The sequence below is a fragment of the Nicotiana tabacum genome, chromosome 4, assembly GCF_000715075.1.
Source record: "Nicotiana tabacum cultivar K326 chromosome 4, ASM71507v2, whole genome shotgun sequence".
Lineage (NCBI taxonomy): Eukaryota > Viridiplantae > Streptophyta > Magnoliopsida > Solanales > Solanaceae > Nicotiana > Nicotiana tabacum.
Window position 1 is genome coordinate 22972784 of NC_134083.1, and position 14169 is coordinate 22986952.

The following is a 14169-nucleotide window of genomic DNA, read 5'->3' on the forward strand; positions in this document are numbered from 1 at the left end:
AAGCTTGGGGACTTAGTGTTGAGAAAAATTACCATCAATACCCGAAATCCAAATGAAGGGAAGCTAGGACCGAATTGGGAAGGACCATATCAGGTACTCGAGAACATCGGGAATTGGTCGTACAAGATCGGCATTATAAACGACAAACAACTATCAAGCAGCTGGAATATATCACATCTAAAACGGTACTACTGCTAAGGTACAACCTTTCCATATTCGTTTATATCTCAAAACTGACCCCTGCAGGAGTCCGAACAAGGGACAGATCTCTCGCTAGAAAGCACGCGTTGCACTCTTTTTCCCTTAGACCGGTTTTATCCCAAATGGATTTTTCGGCAAGATTTTTAATGAGGCAACCATTGATCGTGCAGCATTTATGACAATATCCGAGGTCCCGCAAGAAAGTTATTTCACAGCAACAGGGTCCCAATAGGAAAAACTGTAAGAGCCAAATGATCGAAGCGAACCATGCTCATATAGATTGGCCCGAACCCAGGCGCGTAATAACGTGCGAAGAAAGTTCTCTTCTTTATCGGCATCTTATGTCCAATGAAAATTCCTCTATTTTGAGATTTATTGTGCAATCAGAATTAAGATACATTCGACCATTAAGCCTACGGGCTACATTACTTTGAGTTCGAATCATTCACTCGACCAAGCCTACGGGCTATTTTTATTTCGAGTTCGAGCAAACACTCACTCGACTATTAAGCCTACGGGCTACATTACTTCGAGTTCGAATCACTCACTCGACCAAGCCAACGGGCTATTTTTATTTTGAGTTCGAGCAAATACTCACTCGACCATTAAGCCTACGGGCTACATTACTTCGAGTTCGAATCACTCACTCGACCAAGCCTACCGGCTGTTTTTATTTCGAGTTCGAGCAAACACTCACTCGACCATTACGCCTACGGGCTACATTACTTCGAGTTCGAACCATTCACTCGACTAAGCCTACGGGATACATTACTTCGAGTTCGAATCATTCATTCGACTAAGCCTACGGGCTACATTAATTCGAGTTCGAATCATTCATTCGACTAAGCCTACGGGCTACATTAATTCGAGTTCAAATCATTCACTCGATTAAGCCTACAAGCTACATTAATTTGAGTTCGAATCATTCACTCGACTAAGCCTACAAGCTACATTTTCGAGTTCGAGCAAACACTCGCTCGACCATTACGCCCACGGGCTATATTTCTTCAAGATCAAATCATTGACAACTAATAAGCCTAAAGGGCTACATTGCCCCAAGTTTGAGTAAACGCTCGCTCGGTTACAGAGGCTACGAGGTCCAAATTTGATTAAGTTGTTTAAAACATTCATAAGGCGAATAAAGTCCTCGCAAGACGGGAAACAAAAACAGAAGCAAGTCGGCAAAAGGGGAGATATGTCTATACACAAATTTATCTGCATGGGTGATTACAACGTAAAAACTAAGAACTAAATTTCTCGACCGGGATCGGTCTCTTCTTTTTCAGGTTCCCCCCCATTTTCGGATCCGCTCTTGCTCCCATCGTCGTCGTCATCACCATCAGAAACCAGAGCTTCAGCATCAGCTTTGAGTTCTTTTGCCCTTTTTATCTCTTCAGCGAGATCAAAGCCACGAGCATGAATCTCCTTGAGAGTTTCCCTTCTCGATCGACACTTAGCAAGTTCGGCGACCCAATGCGCTCGACTATCGGCGGACTCGGCTGCCTCTCTTGCCTGGATTTGGGCAGCTTCAGCATCGACCCGATAGACCGCCACGAACGCATCTGCATCGGCCTTTGCCTTTTCAGCATCGAATTCGGCCTTGGCAAGTACAGAGGCCAACCGAGCCTCAAGCTCCTCAATTCTTCTTGCTTGAACCAGGCCTTTTTCCTTCATTTTCTGAAGTTGGGTTTCGGACGATGATAACTGGGCTCGAGCAGTCTCTTTTTCTGCAGCAAAGCGGTCCATACCTTCTTTCCACCGCAAGGACTTCATCCTTATCACGTCGACCTCCTCACGAAGCTTCCCGATCATCTTGATTTTTTGCTGCAGCTGTGAGACCGACATGTTAGCTATCGTTCCGGTATCAAGCCCATAGGCTTTCAAAAGCATCATTACCTGCTTAGACAAATCATTCTGATCTCGATAAGCCTTGGCCATCTCAGCTCGGAGGTCTTTTTTTTCCTCCTCTCTCTGCCCTAAGGAAAGTCTAAGGGAGTTCCTCTCGTCAGTAGCGCAGTGTAGGTCGGCCGCGTATCGATGCAGCTCATTTTGGGAACGAGAACATTATTCTCGATGGACTGCCGCTGCCTACAAAGAAACAAGAAGTGAAGTTAACGAAAAACGAACATAAAGATAGTACCGACAAAATAATTTTAAAGGCTCACCTGATTCAAAGCCTGCCGCAATCCGTGAAAAAGATCCGATTCATCACCGGCACCGGAACGTCCTCAATACCGGCAGACAAGTCACGAAACGGATCTTCTTCATCGTGAGGCATGTCTAGATCGAGGGATCCCAGAGCTTGAGCTTCCCGAATCACCCCTGCGGAAAAAGTGGGAAAGGTAGGCAAATCCTCGATCGCTGCTGCCCCAAATGACTCGCTTGGAGCGTTCCCCTCGGCTCGGAGGGGTTCGAGGGGCTCTTCGATCGTATCCCCTATCGGTTGACTCCGATGAGAGGCGTCTTCGACATCCGATAGTTCGGGGACTCTACCTAAATCTTTCTTCGGTATATCTTCAGTTCAAGGCGGAGCCTCATAGAGCATCATCGATCCAGCCGACGATGAGGCATCGATTTCTCTCTTCATTCGGATCGCCAGCGCGGATTCATTGTTCTCTTCTTCTTCTTCTTCTTTTTCTTCTTCTTCTTCTTCTTCTTCTTCTTCTTCTTCTTCTTCTTCATCCCTTAGATGCAGAACGGATTCCACGTTAAAAGGAATGACATTCTTGTTCGGCTTACGAGCCGTCCTCTTCTTCGGTTTTGGATATTCGGGAATCGAGGCTCTCTTCCTTTTATTTTCCTTCATCGGCTTTGGGACAGAGGTCGAAACATCCTCCTTATTGGACAGGGGCCTCAAGACCGCGTCTTTACCCAAACCTGCATATGGGAAACCTTATAAAAAATATTTTGAGAAATGCCTCGTTCGGATCATTAGAGTCCGAGAAATGAGCTTACCGTGATTTTTGGCCTCCCACCGACCCTTTGACAAATAACGCCATGAGCGTTCGGCGTATGTGGAGGTCGAAACAAGAGCTCGTACCCAGTTCTTGAGATCGGGAACCGCTCCGGGCATCCAGGGAACCGCTACATCACAAAAGGAGGAGTTTCGATAAGAGAATAAATGGAAGAACAAAATAGAAGTAACAACAAGATCACACTTACGTTTCATATTCCACTCCTCGGGAAAGGGCATTTTTTCAGTCGGAATCAGGTCCGAAGTCCTTACTCGAACGAACCTGCCCATCCAGCCCCGGTCCCTGTCCTCGTCAATACTCGAGAACAGAGCCTTGGTAGCCCGACACTGGGGACGGTACAACCGGATAAGATGATCGAGGGTGAACGACATCCCCTCGATTTTGCTCACAAAATATCGGATCAGGATAACGATCCGCCACAAAGAAGGATGAACCTGGCCTAGGGTTACTTGATATTGTCGACAGAAGTCAATAATGACGGAATCGAGGGGACCCAAAGTGAAAGGGTAAGTATATACATTCAAAAACCCTTTCACGTAAGAAGTGATATCTTCGTCAGGGGTAGGTATTATTACTTCTTTTTCACCCAAATTGCAATCCTTCTTTAATAGATCGAGGTGCTTCTCGGTTATCGAACACATGTACCTCGATACCGGCTCATACCGGCCAGGGACCGATGAACCTTTATCAACCTTAAAATCTGAAGTAAGGACACACGCCCCGGGAACACACTCCTCAGGCCGTGGTTCTGCCGTGTCTCATCGGCGACACACTGTGAAGATGAAGCCTTCTCTTTCTGAGGGATGGTTTGCGATGTTTTCGTCATTTTTGAATTCAAAAGTAAGGAATAGAAGAAAGTAACAGAGATTTGATAGAATTGAAGAGGGGTTTTTGCGGAAAGAAATCACAGCTTTACTGGTAAGTTGGAGAGTACGAAGAAGAACTTGGGAAATTTTGGAAGATAGAAGATGTAAAAATGGTAAAAGATAAAAGTAAGGGTTATTTATAGGTTCAAACGATGGCGGTTCAGTATCAGCAGTAGCCAACCACCGCCTGACATGCATTAAATGACTTGAAAGACTAAACCGACGAGACAACTACCAGATGCGTCATGGTCGAACCCGATAGAAACGACAAGATATAATCCGATCGAGCTGTTGGAAATCATATCGTTTCTTGCCATATTCTTTCTGAGAAACGGGGGGACTATTTATATACGGCCGAAATAGATTTCAGCCTTGTCATGTCCGATCGAGTTCGAAGGGTGATGTATCGAAGTAAAATTCCGAAAGGGGGACGAACTAACCTCGAACCCGGGGAGGCCGGTCCGTGTCGAGATCGATAGCATAATCAAACTCGAATAAGAATCAAACCATGATGCAGGGTAGACCTATCGTGCTGATAATCCAGAGACCAACCAACATTGACCTTGAATCAATTCGAGGGCTCGAACCAGGATCGGTCCCGAACCAAGATCACAAGTTCGAGCCGAAATCAAGCTCAAACCAAAATTGAGGATTCTAAGCAAGATCGAGCTCGCAGACAAAAGCCGTTGCAATCCCACTAGAGAGAATCTTGGCAGAAATTATGGAAAAGCTGACTTAATATGAGTCTCCCACTGAATGTTTATTTTATTATGCTTGGAGCCAAATCCCTCCACTATAAAAGAGCTTGGTTATCATTTTTGTAGCACAAGTTTTCTGAGACTTACATTGTAATAAAAGTACTACATTCTTCTACAGTAAAGAATCGCTCTTTCAGTTTTTTAGATTGATTCTATTTGTTGAATCCTGAGGTTCATTGTTCTTGATAACCTTATCTAGATTGCATTCTCTCCAATCTACATTTATATTTTATTTATCCTTGTATTTTGTATCAAGTTACGCCACATATCCTCGGAACTGCGTATAAATTCAACTCTATCCATTTTTCGGGTAAACAATGATTGTCACATCCATGATCATGACCATTACCGAAGAAAATACATGTTTTCGGTAAAATGAAAGGAAAAAAGAAATGGAGAGAAATTATCTCCACGAGAACATATAGTTGAATCTATGAAAGCTAAAAATATCAGTATAACTTGGGCTTTCTCCGTGCCGCACTTATTTTGCCTAATGCTTGCTTCTTACGTTTCCTTCTTCACTTTTGATCTGGTATTGAGTCAAATTAAAAACACAAGGAAACATAAAATAAAAAAGAAAAGGGAACTAAAGTCTAGACTTGAGTTCACTGTATGAGGTTGGAGGTTGCTAATATGATATTGAAGAAGTGGGAATGGGTACCCAAAAAATCAAACCCCGTTACAACTTATTATAGCCTTTGTTTGAAATTTTTCTTCAGATTTTTTTTCAACCAAACACCACCACCAACAACAACAAGAGGTTGTGAGTTCGAGTCACCCAAGAGTAATGTGCGGAGTTCTTGGAGGGAAGGATGCCGAGGGTCTATTGGAAACAGCCTCTCTACCCCAGGGTAGAGGTAAGATCTGCGTACACACTATCTTTTTCAGACCCCACTAGTGAGATTATACTGACCATGGTTGTTATATTTTTTTTCAACCAAACAACATGAAGTGTAAACTTCAATTTTTTTTAAAGCAAACACCTCGACGTTACAAAGATGAGTTAGCAGAATAAATAGTCGATAATCAATAAAGTAGCATAAAATATTGGATTCGGTGCGACCGTCCAACAACTCAACCCAACTTCCGGAACTTGTACATTTGTCCTTTCCTTGCCATTGTTCTTTTTACCGCAATTTGATTTCTTCTCGTAGGTTCTAGTGAAATCCTAACTTTAAAAAGTTAGAGCAAGATCAAATTCCTACATAAAATGACAAACTGGCTGCTTATCTTTGGATATATCTTAGTTCATCCTTTAAATGTATTTTTGAGCACTTTTGATCTTTTAAATGGATATCAAGCATAAACACATTGATATTGGACATTCTAAATTATTTATATATTTGACTATTAGAGACTAAGTGCTCCCTCTTAATTAAATTGGACAAAAACTGTTCAAAGGTATATATAAAGACTATATTATTAAAACATAAGGGATCGCTTGTCATTTTTTCAGGATTCATGCAATAATTGACACTAAGGGTGTATATGGATCGGGTTGGTTCAGATTTTATCCAATTATATCGGTTTGGATGAGTTCGGTTTTGTCGGATTTTTCGAATTTTTTTGTTAAATGAATATTATTTCAATCTTGCATTATTAAAGTTATAGATAAAATTTTGATAATTGAATATATGTTTACTAAAAATTAAAAAAAATAACAAACATATGATTTATTAAAGTGATCTTATGGGAGAATTGTTTTAAGTAACACATAATAGTTTATTTTCTTAGTCGTCTACCAATAATTTTTGGTTGATGTACGCTTCCAGGGTTAACCAAATTTAATAATTAACACATAAAAATTAATATGATACCTAAATAATGATAGTATGTTCTATGTAATTTTAGATTATCGAAATACCACTTCAAATTCGAAAAACATATAATAACATATGAATATGAAAGAACAAAAAGATGATTGACGCATTTCAATAACACATAATAAGAAAGTGATACAATCTATTATTTAAAGTAAATAAAAATGAATGCAATTTATAGTTCTATTAAATATTATACCCCATTAGAAGATCTCAAATATTTTTATATATTTTTTAAATAAAATTCTATATAAAGTCTTAAAATTAAATATTTATATGTCAGTTTGGTTCAGATTTTTTCTCTCAATACCAAATCAAATCAAACCAAATATAGTCAGATTTTTTAATCGATTTGGTTTGACTTTTTCGATTGGATACGATTTTCCGATTCTTGTATACAATTTCACACTACCGAAATCATTTCTCTCTCCTACTGTCCTACCTTGTCAAAATAGAATGGACTAGTACTAATTTTGCCACGTAGAAACCAATAATTTGAAAGTGACTTCAACAAACATTAATCCGTATCTAAGATTTAAACCGTAGATGTCAAGTCAAACGCCTACTTACAGGTTTTGTTTGCCAACATATTTTTTTACTCCCCGAGGCATCTCCAAACCTCCCCATTTCTTCGGGGCAACTTTTACCATAATGGAGCTCCAATCCTTCCTTTTTTGCCTTCAAAACGAAGATGAATAGTATTCCTCCAAATATGGGGACACTATTCATCTCCCCATTACTATTCATGCACATTTTATTATTATTTTTATTATTTAACTCTTTTAACTTATCTTTTTATATATATCTAATTATATTTATGTAATATTTTTATAATATTAATTTTACATCTTAACTTTAGCGCATAATTTTGATAAATTAATTTTCGTACATTTATTATTTTTATGTAAATTTGTAAGTTAATTTTATTATAAATTATAATATTTAATATGAATTTTACCATTATGTAATATGTATTGAATTATATTGTATCTCAATGATTTCACTTTTATTTGAATTATTCTTTAATATATATAATATATTATATTTGCTTACAAATTATATTATTTAAAAATTTATGGTGTAAAATAATTTTATATTAAATTATATGTGATGAATATGTAAAAAAGAAAAAAAGATAGATTTTCTTTATTAGAAATAACAAAATAAAATTTATATAAAGATAATAATATAATATTGAAGAGAGAGAAGAATATAAAATGGAATATTCTTTTTTGGAGTAAAAAATGGAGTAATGGTTGGAGTAAGAGGGTGTTTGGATTGACTTATTGTCTTTTAAACACTATCCTAATTTTTGTGGTGTTTGGTCAAATGATAAAAAGTGCTTAAAAGTACTTACTTTTAGGCATAAAAAGTACAAAAATAAGCCAAAAGCCAAAAGTTGGGTATTACCAATTTATGACTTTTGGCTTTTAGCTTATAAGTTACTTTTTGAAAGCCAATCCAAACACCCTCTAACTTTCCTGCATTTTGGAGGAGAAAATGGAGGTAAGGGTTGGAGTTGGCCTAATATCTAATACTACTATGTTTGCTCCCAACTGATCTGATACTATCTCTTTCGCGTGATAGATAACTAGATTATCGTTGATCAAAACAACGAAAGGTTATATACCATGGAGAGCTGCAAGTCCAAAGTATAGCTGAATTTGCTGCTTATCGTCTAAATATACAGTACCAAATTATACATGCCATTCTACGAATACCGCATTTCTTCTAGACTAACATTATTTTGCACCATCTTGAACTTCCTGTCCTAATAACCGAGGCCGCTTTTCAAAGATTTGGGATGGCCATACATCAGCTGGAGTAGGATATCTGGGCTGTGGTTTCTTCACAGTAGATGTGGGCGTAGCCGTGGACTTTGTAGCATCGGGCGCTGGATAAACCTGGGAATTAGAGCTAAAGGGAAAGACATAAGCAGGGTTCATAATTTGTGAGTCTTGAAACGCATGTTCTGAAGCAGGTAATCTCATATAATTATTGTGTGAGGCGAACTCTGGGTGCTGAATTTCAGGAGGAGCTAGATTTAGGTCAAGATTTGTCTCGGCTTCCCTTGCTTTGACCTCATTCTGCAGTCTGCCAATTTCAGCCTCCAAAGCTGAAGTTTCATCCTGAAGCTCCTTTTTCTCCACACTCAGCTGTCAAGAAGACAGATTTAAGAACATGTATGAGAGTGTAAAATCCGAGAAAGTCGCTAATGCAGATTAGAACAGCGTAACAGCTGAATAAATAAGAAGCAGTCATAACTTTAAAATGCATACACTACAAATGAGTGGATTTAAACATTCTGAATGAGGAATGAAGGCAGAAGCAATCATGCATAGAAAATAAGAAAGAAAAACAAAGTACAGCGTCTCCAAGCTAGTAGAATTCATAGAAATTAGGACACTTACATACTGAGATTCAGACAGCAAAGTTGTATTTTCTGTCCTCAGATGCTTGATCTGAGAAAGCATGTCCTTTACAAATCGAGCAGCTTCATTCAAGATGGAGGCTTTTCCATTCATCTGCTCAGATAGTTCTGCAACAACAAGGCATCTCTGTTAAAAAATTGGCAATATCTAAACTGAAAATGTAGAAATATTAAATAGAGGAGCCACGTTTGGGATTTGTCAATAATGAAAATGGTAAAGTTAGTAAGTAGCAATCAAGACATTACCAAGAGCATTAGCCAAACCAAGGAAAAGCTCATTTAGATGCTCTCTCTTCAGCTTCTCTCTCTCAGCTTTATGAACTCTTTTTGGGGCTTTCTTTTGATTCTTCTTGCCAAGATGAGAGCTGTAACAAGAGAGCTTTACACAATCAGGACTCACTGTAGAAGTGCCACAGATAATGATCAGTAGAGCAGTCAAAATAAATATATGAGCGTGAGTACACAAACTATTACTGTACTTATACTGATATTTGGAAACCTTTATGCGGATCCAAAGAAATAAGAACAGAGTTATGAAGAGGCAGAAGTACATTCTCTAAATTTTTGGGAGGAACTTTTGCAATTTAGTCAATTTATATTCAAAACTCCAGATTCCGTTTTTCCTGTTAAATAGGTAATTCCAGATATCTATTTTTATTGCGATGCTGTGATTAACATTGTAGAGCAGGGTAACAACTTCCAGGTAGTTCATTTTGGGGGAAGCTGGGCTACGATGGGCTCTCAAACTTGAAGACTGCATTCTGTTCAAAATCTTCAGATCCTTCCATGAACAATAAGGGAAAGATCACCAAAACAACAATTCACCTGACAAGCCTAGATGACTAAATGGTCTATAGGTTCTTCTACCCAGCAATTCACCAAGTATTCACTAAACAGTCCAGCTTCTTCTACCCGGCAAGCCTAGATGACTGGATGGATTAACTGAGGGTGATAGCTCAGCTGGATCTCTTTGACAGATGAAAAGGAACAGAACCTCAAATATTATCAACTTTTGGCAGTTAGAAAAAACTGCTGTCTTACTCAAAAGATTTTATTGCTTAGTTCAAACTTGCAGAAAGGACTAAAATTTCTTGCTGAAAAATTACAGGGTTTGCAAAGAGAAAGCTAAAATTATTTGGATTATATAATTAAGCATCCAAATCACAATGCAAACTGCCAAGAAGCATATAATATCTTCCAACTTAAGGCGAGATATCTACAAATTGAGTCATTGGGTAAGGTGGTTTTGAGCTTTTGTATAGTGCAACTGTCTTTTGAAAACAATAGTTTCTGGTATCATCAACCACAAAAAGATCCACGCCTCAACTAGGCCAACAAATTCACATGCACCTTTTCTAGTTATAAAAAAGAAGAAAAAAAGGATCCTCACCTTATCCAGACACACAAGATTTCACTCCATCCATGTGGATACAAAATCTGTTACTAGGGCCCTTGAATAGTTTATATAAATCAGAAGCCAAGCTTCAAATAAGATTCTATTTGGCATCAACTTGGTATACAAATCACATCGTAAGTTGAAAAGTAATTAAAAGGTAAGACACATGCTTATTGCAGATTGCAAAATTTCAGAAGAAAATAGAACAATATGACATTCATGCTACAAAAAGTGAACTTGATCTAAAAGGACTGACCTATCTAGCGAAGTCTCCACAGCTGTAGTATCCTTTTCAACTATTGGAGGATTTTCTGTATCCATCTCTAATTTGAGTCCACCTTGTAGGCGTCGATAAGAAATGCTACAGACTGTCTTATGAAAAGGAGAAAAGGGGACAAAAGAAAAGGTATTATGTTTAGGATAAGATATCCGGTTGATCAAAGATGGACGAGCAACGTAACCAAGGTGTTATTATCAAGCTAAATTCATTTGAAAGTAACAAAATTGACACTTCATAAACTCAGGAGAGTGCTGATCACTACTTTGCAATCCATTTTTCTACGTTTTGCTATTAAACAGCAGAATACAAGTTGTACTGTTTAAATCCAGCGTCATTCACTGATTAAATTGAGGTAACTCATGAGAAGCAGAAGCCTAAAAGAAATAAGTACTCCTTGTTTCAGAACGTTTGGTTGGAAATAACAGCATTTAATCCCCATTTATAAAATTAATTATTTATTGATAAGAAGCATTTAGTCCCCATTTGTTCACCAAAGCAAGAACAGAATTTTGTAAAAGAAGCTCCATGATCCAGGTAAAATATGTACGGCACTAACATTCAAAACCTAAAAGAATTTCGTAAAAGAAGCCCCAAAGAATTAGCATCCTAAATGAAGTAAATCAGTATGAAAAATGAAATTAATAACCAAGGAGATTCATAGCAAGACGAGACCCCCGAAAATTCGGGCTAAAATGAAGAAAAACTAAAAGAATCCGTTAAAAGCAGGTAGAAAGAAATATGAGAGATATGTACCTCTTTGGTTCTTCAGAATATTTTGACTTTTGAGAGTTGCAAAATAAAATTAGGGAAGTTACATAAATAAAATTACATTTATGTAAGAAGAGGAGGGCGTGTGGCGAGCAGCTGCTTGTGGGGAGTATAAAATGGGGAACACATGAGAAGCGTGCCACGCGAGTTGTGTTCTTTTGTCAAATAGCAAAACCATACACGTTCCGTACTTGCATTTACCACTCGCTTCGCCGCTTTGCCCATAGTCCCATACTATACATTTCATTTCTATATTTATATTTACGCTCACACACGTCACACGCACCCTCCTCTCTCCTCTCTTCAATTATTTAACCCAACTCTATCTTTATCCTCCTTTTTTCCCCCTCACATCACATCTTCTCTTTGGCTCCATTACAATTTGATACTCCGCACTTAAGCCGGTAAAATAGAGATACATACTAACTAGTAGTACCTACTTAGAAAAAATTAGACCAAGCTTACAATGGGGGCAAGTGGGCATAGCGCATTTGTGGGGCAAGTACACATATAACCATTCTCAAAGATATTTAGTTAGTATTTAAAAATCTTAACTTCAGGACAATTCAAGATATCTTTATCTTGAAAATTTGAACTGTAAAACTGAAATTCAAAACGTATTGACTAATTCTTAAATAGTAACTCTTTAGAGTGGCTACATGGTATCTTTTCTACCGCATTTGTTACCAATAATCAGGAGGCATAATGGAGAGGGATGAAGTACGCGTTGAGAGAAAGGAACTCCCTTAGCTCCCCCCACCCCCCACACCCCCACCCGGGAATGCCAACTTCTTTCGATCTGTTTATAATGTGTTCAAAATGCATAAGTTGGAACTCATATAAGAGTTTTATACACAAAATCAAATATAGAGAGACCACAAGCAAAAACCAAATAATCGAGGGACTGAACTTGCATTATTTTCCTCTTAACTTCAACAGAAAGGTTTTGTTTTGTTTTTTTTGTTTTAATATATGGTGCTAACTTCTTCAGAACTGTTTATGAAATGCAAAAAGCTGTCTTACAAGACTTTTGTGCACAAAGTCAAATATAGAGAGACCAGAGAACGTACAATGGGGGACCGAGATTGGATTTCTTTCCTCTTAACTCATACACCAAAGATTGTCACTTTTACAAACGTTTACCACAGACTACTAACAAACTTATATGTATAACTAGTAAATTTGTATAAAAAAACCATATATCAATACAAACACAACATTTTAACTAATGTTTTCTTTTGCTCCTATCTGTATTTCCTTCCCACTCTTCTTATAAAGAGAGAAAAGCAACTCACCCTCTTCCCTTTGCCTGCCTAAAAAAATTATCTCCATATAAGCAAATAAACAGAAAAGGAGAAGGAAAAAAATAAAGCGATTTCAAATAGAGGAGGCTCCTTTTATTTTTCCTACAAGAACACTTGCAATACTCCCCTCCCTCCTCCACATAAATAGTTTCAAAAAAGAAAGAACAATAGTTTTATGGAGCATTTAAAAAAGCAATATATGTCAAGAGTCATTAAAGGGAACATAATCAAATAGGGTAAGTAAATATATTAATTGTCACGCGTAAAACCGCTCGTGAAATCTTATTTAAATAGCAGCTGGCTTCACAGTATAAAGTGCAACATCTATCAAGATCTAAAACTTTTAAATAAAATTTGATCTATTTACGCTTTCAATATTAGAAAAAGTGAATGTGAAAGCATAATATTTCTACTCTTGTGACAACTTTGAAGTTACTGACTACTTTGAAAAGTTTAAATTCTTGATCTTTCACCCTCAAACACCTACAATCAGATTTTGTAACTTTTACGTGACCCAAAAATTAGGAAAAAACATGAGAAAATATATTGTAAAAGCTTAACTAAACATACCTTGATTGACAATGTGATTTGTTAGTCTTAATGTTAAGAGTGACTTCCATATTTGCATCTGACTTTCTACGTCAAGAATGATATTATTTTGTTATGGGACCCACGGAAATAGAGAGATGTCACCATATATTAAACATTGATACTTCCCCAGTGATAATAAAAATAATAATAAAAGGATGAATACCAACAGAAATTGAAATATTTAAATAGACCGGTTTCACCAATCAGTAGAGCAACATATATGTTGTTTCAGAAAAGCTATCAAATTAATACAGTTGAATGAATAAATGCTTATAACCCGAATGAAAACATTGCAAGGAAAAGAATATTATTACCACAACAAAAAATAACTTGCCTCTAAAGAATATCCCCTTCATGAGTTACAGTTTCATAGTGAAGATGTCAAGAAAAGAGGAGTTGTACATACATTTTGTTTTTGTGATGTAATAACGCTGGGCAAGAACCAATCTTGACTTCTGAGAATTTAGATTTTGGAAAGACAAATGGTATAATATAGATATTTGACCCTTTGTTAGCAAATTACACACATTTAATAGTGGCCTTAAATGGGAAGGGAGAAAGAACCAAATTGGTTTGGGAATTGATCTGATTGGTAGTTGTAACTGTTGAAATCTGTTTTTTATCAAAACATAATTGCTAAAAATTGTGATTTATGTTAACCGTTGTTACTGTGCGCCTCCGCACCATTATTGTCATTAATTAATAATTAATTTATTTTCTATTGATGTGTTACGTAGATAGATATTTAAGATTTAAGATGAAAAAGCATTATTTTAGTA

At 37.3% G+C, this 14169-nt stretch overlaps 1 protein-coding gene across 2 annotated transcripts; it reads right to left on the minus strand.

Moving 5' to 3' along the window:
* Positions 1-8222: 8222 nt before the first annotated feature.
* Positions 8223-11620, minus strand: LOC107812266 (transcription factor bHLH47-like). 2 transcript variants are annotated; one of them, XM_016637322.2, is made up of 5 exons: positions 11481-11620; positions 10704-10815; positions 9298-9416; positions 9032-9159; positions 8223-8776 (listed from the first exon to the last, which is right to left on the minus strand). In XM_016637322.2, the coding sequence occupies exons 2-5, from the start codon at positions 10766-10768 to the stop codon at positions 8363-8365; spliced, it is 726 nt and encodes a 241-aa protein (XP_016492808.1). In that variant the 5' UTR covers positions 10769-10815; positions 11481-11620; the 3' UTR covers positions 8223-8362. The 2 variants fall into 2 exon arrangements, with proteins under 2 accessions (XP_016492808.1, XP_016492809.1); XM_016637323.2 differs by having other exon boundaries at positions 10704-10819.
* Between the last annotated feature and the right edge of the window lie 2549 nt (positions 11621-14169).